Source organism: Punctularia strigosozonata (assembly GCF_000264995.1).
Source record: "Punctularia strigosozonata HHB-11173 SS5 unplaced genomic scaffold PUNSTscaffold_6, whole genome shotgun sequence".
Taxonomy (NCBI): domain Eukaryota; kingdom Fungi; phylum Basidiomycota; class Agaricomycetes; order Corticiales; family Punctulariaceae; genus Punctularia; species Punctularia strigosozonata.
This window is the reverse complement of record NW_006767438.1, coordinates 1,589,008-1,594,779: the sequence shown is the minus strand read 5'-3', so window position 1 is coordinate 1,594,779 and position 5,772 is coordinate 1,589,008. Positions and strand designations below refer to the sequence as shown.

The 5,772-nt window shown below is 49.6% G+C and overlaps 2 protein-coding genes across 2 annotated transcripts; one reads left to right on the top strand and one right to left on the bottom strand.

The window, feature by feature from the left end:
• Positions 1 to 93: 93 nt before the first annotated feature.
• Positions 94 to 3,877, top strand: PUNSTDRAFT_44612 (uncharacterized protein; the record flags this gene model as incomplete). The annotated part of the gene is made up of 13 exons (XM_007383843.1): positions 94 to 183; positions 239 to 291; positions 393 to 510; positions 564 to 774; positions 797 to 951; positions 1,001 to 1,660; positions 1,723 to 1,836; positions 1,891 to 1,981; positions 2,033 to 2,227; positions 2,278 to 2,437; positions 2,497 to 2,835; positions 2,979 to 3,118; positions 3,174 to 3,877. The coding sequence occupies 13 exons, from the start codon at positions 94 to 96 to the stop codon at positions 3,875 to 3,877; spliced, it is 3,030 nt and encodes a 1,009-aa protein (XP_007383905.1).
• Positions 3,878 to 4,171: 294 nt separating this feature from the next.
• On the bottom strand, positions 4,172 to 5,226 carry PUNSTDRAFT_44611 (uncharacterized protein; the record flags this gene model as incomplete). The annotated part of the gene is made up of 5 exons (XM_007383842.1): positions 4,172 to 4,343; positions 4,400 to 4,765; positions 4,820 to 4,980; positions 5,045 to 5,121; positions 5,181 to 5,226. 5 exons carry the CDS (start codon positions 5,224 to 5,226, stop codon positions 4,172 to 4,174), a joined length of 822 nt encoding a protein of 273 aa, XP_007383904.1.
• Between the last annotated feature and the right edge of the window lie 546 nt (positions 5,227 to 5,772).

The following is a 5,772-nucleotide window of genomic DNA, read 5'->3' as shown; positions in this document are numbered from 1 at the left end:
GACATCGACCACGGAGATCTCACAGACAACAGGTATACGCGCACGCAGATTCAATCCTCCGAGAAATCGGATGTCGTCGGACTTCTTCGCAATATGACCCAGAGGCTGAGCTCTGCGAACGCTCAGCGCATCATCTTCAATGTCGAATCTGCGTCGCTCATGGTCCGATGGGTGCTTCACCATGTATGCACCTCACATCTTGAATGTTGGTCGTTGGCTGAGGCTGTCGTGCTGGTAGGATGGAGCTCTAGAGATAGACCTTGGGAAAGCCATCAAGGCTTTCACTGACAAGTACGTATACCGCCATAACTTTAGGCGGTGTATATATGAAACTCATATGTGCGTCTGCAGATCCCTCCGAGAATCTGGTGGTCGCGATGAGGACGGATAAGGAGTCTGTCACCGTTGCAGATTGAGGCAGCATGCGGATTTGCCGTTCTGTTCTCTCCCCTGGCGTTACTTCACAAGTTCCTATTGTCTGGCCGCCGAGCTGTGACACCTCTAGTTATGGTGCGTTGATCAGTCGGAACGGTTAGCAGCGATTGACTCAAAAGGATATGTAGGCATCTTTTATGCAAGCTCAGAAAGCGAAACCAGCGTGGCTCGTTTGGACGGAAAATCTGCTTGTCCGTCGCCTATGTGACATTGCGGCGGGTCGATATGGGACGTTAGTCGGTTTGCACAAGTTTTTCAGCGACTGGGACAAATTCTATGTCAAGAACGAGTCGAGCATACCTTCGTCAGAACTGTCGTGGCTTCATAGGGCCATTCCGTGTGAGTTTCTACATTGCATCAGTCGATTCGGTATCTGAAAGACTCTCAGTGAAGAAATCTAGTGATCACAGCAACACCTTGCTGGAGGACTTCGAAGCCTATGAGGAGATTTTAGTATCGGAGGATAATGCAGAAGCGTCCGTCAAGCGTACGAAACCATCGAAGGCGTTGCCAACAGTACGTGATTCGTCTTTATTGTATCGCTCTGTGGCCAATTATCGCACAGCCCCCCACACGCGTAAGTGAACGCTCGAACAAGGGCAAACCTCCCTCGGAAATCGTCGGGGAAGGCGCGTCGCTCGTTCAGAAGCAATCGAGGTTGCGCGGAAAAGGCAGAGGTGGCAAGAACGAGGACAACAGCGATGACGAAGATGAATCGGATGCCTCCGACACCGAGCGTGGAGCTAGAGCGAAGAGCAAAACGATCGACGGCGATGATATTGAGGATCCGGACGAGGGCGATGGTTCGGACAGGACTAATCACGACGACGACGAATCAGTCATAGGACGCATGCTTGCGAACCAGCAAAGTGACATGAATGTCGACGAGGATGAGGACGAGGTTGGGAACGAGGAACAGAACGACGAGGTTGACGATGATGAAGATGTGGGTAACCTTCAGAATGTTGGCAACGATGGCGAGACCGAAAGCGGAGATGGAGACATTAATAATGATGAGGTGGCTCTCGCACCCGCTAAACCCAAGAAGAAGACGAAGAAAGCTCGTACCGAGTCGAAAGTCAAACGGAAATTCGAATCCGTCCTCGATGCCAAGTCTCGACAAGTTACTATCTATGACCCTCGCAATCGTGGAGCATTCTGGAGTCTTTTCGTATCAGCTGTTGCGCAGGGAAAACGCTCCCAGAAGAAGGCACCACAGAAGCTAGTGCGTCTCGTCTTCTCTCATACGATAGCTGTCTTTTTGATCTATAATCTTGACTTGAACAGCGACGACATGCGGTCCCGGTTCGGAGCTCTGATTCGCTACTCCTCGATCTCCCTCCGCGACCCCTCAAACGCGACGAGGAGATCAAATACGAGTATCGTACTTTCAGGCGCATCGTGAGGTTTTACGTTTGATTCTTGTGGATATAGCTCACTGAATACTATCGCCAGGCAAAAATCGAGTACAAACTCGTCCAAGATATCATGGGCAGTGCATCAAGTTTTTTGAAGAGTCGGAACGGCCTCCAGGATCCTGCGACTTGTAGGTTTCGCGTGCGGTATTCGTAGAAGCGTACTGATATCAAGCATTCAGACGCAGAGGAGTGGGCCCCCTCTGTCCACTTCTGTAGCTATAACGATTGGTCGAGTCTTGAGCCCAGCGCTCTTTTGAATATTCATAGCAAGGCCAATATTGTCGTCAGCGATCACCTGATGAAGACTGTATATGAGGTATCCGAGTTCTGCTTTTGTGAGCAGTTGGGAATGAAGGACCTAGTGGAAGTACAAGGTATTTGATTTGTTTCTGCTATGCTACTATATCGCCTAATGTGTATGCAGATCTTGCTCTGCGTAACATAAATTCGTACGGCGTTGAACATCTGTGGGTCGGCCGGGACATACTCTTGGAAGAAGCGCAGAAACCGATTCATACCGGTGCCTTGTACAACGCACTCGATATTCCCCTCGGTCAACGTGGGCTTGTGGATGTCTATGGAATGTAAGCTGTTTCTTCCTGACAATTTATGCCGCGGGATTGAAATATCATATTTTCGACAGGGGTATACTGGACACTGGCCGAGCCGCTTGGAAGCCGGCTGAGGTTGTCATGGAGCGTATGCAACTGTCTAATCGCAAGGCATTCCCATATGATGACGTATCATGGGCACTTGTTGGTCTTGCCGACGTGTCGACTTGGCCGCATATCGATGCGGAGGGTGCGGGTACCATGGTCATCGTTGTTCAGGGACTCAAGCTTTGGTGCATGGCCAAGCCCGTTGATCCGCAGGATGATTGTTACGACACCATCGACGCATTTGCGCCTAACTACGATCCGGCGAATGCCAGCCTTGACCGGTATAAATGGGAAGCTGTGCTGCTCGGCCCAGGCGATTGTTTGTTAGTCGCATTTCAGCCTTGAGCGTATCACAACTGACAGAAGACTACATCAGATTCATGAAGCCGGGTACCCTTCATTATGTCCTCACCTTGCAGACGTCAATCGTCTATGGTCGTCATTACTATTCGTTGCCTCACCTCAGACGTTCGGTCATAACGATGGTCCACGCGTTATTCACGTCGACTTTCACCACGAACACATATCATCTTGGAATGATTAACGTCTTGCTACGCTTGCTCCCTTATTGGTGTCGGTGCTATGAAGAGGAAGAGATCAATCCCTGTGAGTGACATACTTACTTCTCTGCTTATCGCTGCATCTTAACGTCTTCGCAAAGTGCGATGTCCCGATTTATCCACTACTGAAGGTCTTCTCACTTTGCTTGCGGTCGGGAACGTCGCTTGCTTCTACGAGGCATTGATTTATCGTGGAGACGTCGACGACCTCCAGAACGGACGCATCGATGTGGACGAGCTAGCAACAATCCGTTTCGCGTATCAGCGGCTGATGGTCATAGTTCTTCGAAATCACGATGTTCGAGTCGCCAACACGGTGGGAAAGCCGTCGAACGAGGAATTTACAGTCTTCCACGCCGCTATCGAGAAATTTGCGCAGGCGCTCTTATCGTACGCCGCCAAGGAGCGGGCTAACTCTCGATTTGGAGGACTAGAGTACAAGCACAACCCGAAGTTGGCACGTCTGATCCCCGAAAACATCTATGATCAATTCCGGGATCCGTTGGAGGAATTTTGGGCTGGGCAGTGGGATCACGTTGGTATACCGGAAATGGGCGACGCTCTCAACAAGCACCAACGTTTCGAGACGAAAATCGAGTTGAACGAGCAAGACATCACCATTCTGCGTCGACAGACACCTCTCAGCGAAGAACATTTGGATCTCACGCCGTTCCTCGCCTCCTCGGAGTCAGACAAACAAACGTTCGTCGCGAACACCAGCTCGAGCAAGCGCAAGCGCAAACATGGCACCGTTCTCGAACGCGCTTCGAACAAGAGAGTGAAAGTGATTTTGGGCGAGGAGTAACGTATATCTACTTATGAGGGCATGTATCACGTAGTGCTATATTACAGAAAAACTTGTTGTTACAGTAGGTCAAATGACGATATCAGTATATGTGCACTACATGTCATCAACTCGCATCGACGTCTCATGTACATACAGACGGGTGCGCTTGTCACTGGATCCCACGTCTTCGTCATCCCGCCTTCTACGAAATGTACCGACCGTTGGTGACTTCGTGACGACAATGTCCTTTTGTCTATCTGCACGCATCTTGTGAATGAATGCTTCCTGTTTCTCGCTGATTAATATCGCCAGTCACGATGACTTTGAACTTACCTCCTGATAAGTCTGATCTAAGACCGCGATAGAACGTGGACCGATTTCCATACGAAATCTCTTGTTCCGTGTTTTCATCGCCCAGAACGACATCTCCAATTCCACCATGTCTCCGATATTCACTGTTCCGGCCGTGGTCCGCCGCAGCGTACTGTGTAAGAATCGTTGGTTATTATATCAATCCAGGCATCGCTTAGGTACTCGTACCCAAACGGTTTCTCGACGCGATATATATGTATCGCATTATCATCGAGATACAAGGCATTGCCTTGCGACTTCCTGAGAGCTCGTGAAGGGTCAAGTTCGTCAGGTATTTCCAGGCTAAGTGTATTGGAAGAGATGCCCTCTGTGTTAGGTTTGGTGAATACCGGGTTGGTGAACCGGATGGCCGAGTACGTGTGGTTGTTTAAGTTTATCGTTTCTTGGGCTAACGGAAAAAGCGAGGTCGGAGGAAGATGGCGTTTGAACATGTTGTATGCTATCGCACAAGAATCCAAGAATTCTTCGAACAGCTGGCTGTTGAACCCCGACAGAACCACAGTTTGCCGAAGATTGAACTTGTTTCCAGCTATCCTAATGGAGTGGGATTGAACGTCGTTGTTTCAGCAGAGTTTGAATGATACTCACTCGCGACCCAAAGGCAGTAGGCTGCACTCCACCACGATCCCCTGCGCTCGAAACACCAATTCTTCGCAGACATTGGGGTTGTCCAAAGAAGATTTGCATAGGCGGAAACGTTTCGGGACACCGATGTTCTGCACAGTGGCGGAATAATCCATACCGCTTTGCTGTGAATGTGGATCTCAGTATGGCCATACATCTGCATCAAAGTTGTATTACTAGTATACTCACGTTCCTCAAGCAGGCAAGTTGCATAAATTTTGCCTCTCCAGAAGAAGCAGATTCGATATAGCTGTCTAATTTTGTAACTGTGTATCAATAATAAGCTCAGAGTCGTCCTTTGGCTATATCTGTTGTAGGTACTTACCTGCGGCAGGCACGTCGTAATAGCCGTCGAATATCGTGTCTGACATGAGTGCGCTTGGCGATTGTGTAAGGAAAGACAACTCTGGACAAAATCACGAAGGCGTATGCGAGTCCTAGCGGAATAGTTGTGTACTGAAGAATGCGCATCTTCACTGCTCTTAAGCTTTGTGGCGACAGCTTGCCCCTGACTTTGTTCGCTCCAGTATTCGCGTGCTATGTCGCGCCCTCAGTCGCTCTAGGACCGGCTCTTCTGACGCGCGTTGGCATTGCCGTGCATCCACAAACTCCGTTCCGGTGGAGTTATCATTAGAGTGAATTTCCAGCACGGGAAAGTGGAGTGGGACGTTGATTATGCACTGCATGTTTTGGCGAGTTTCCCCTCGGACATCTTTGCCTACTGCGGGCGGAGAACTTTGACTACCTTGCAAATACACTCTATTGCAAATAGGTGGCCTCCGAGGAGGATGACTTATCGTGATCCGTCCGTACATTCAGGTGAAATTCTTCGCATCCGGTTGGAGTCACAACGCTGTCACACTTACTCAGCTACCAAGATTTCGCATCATCGCCTGATGGTCCGCTTTGATGCTCGC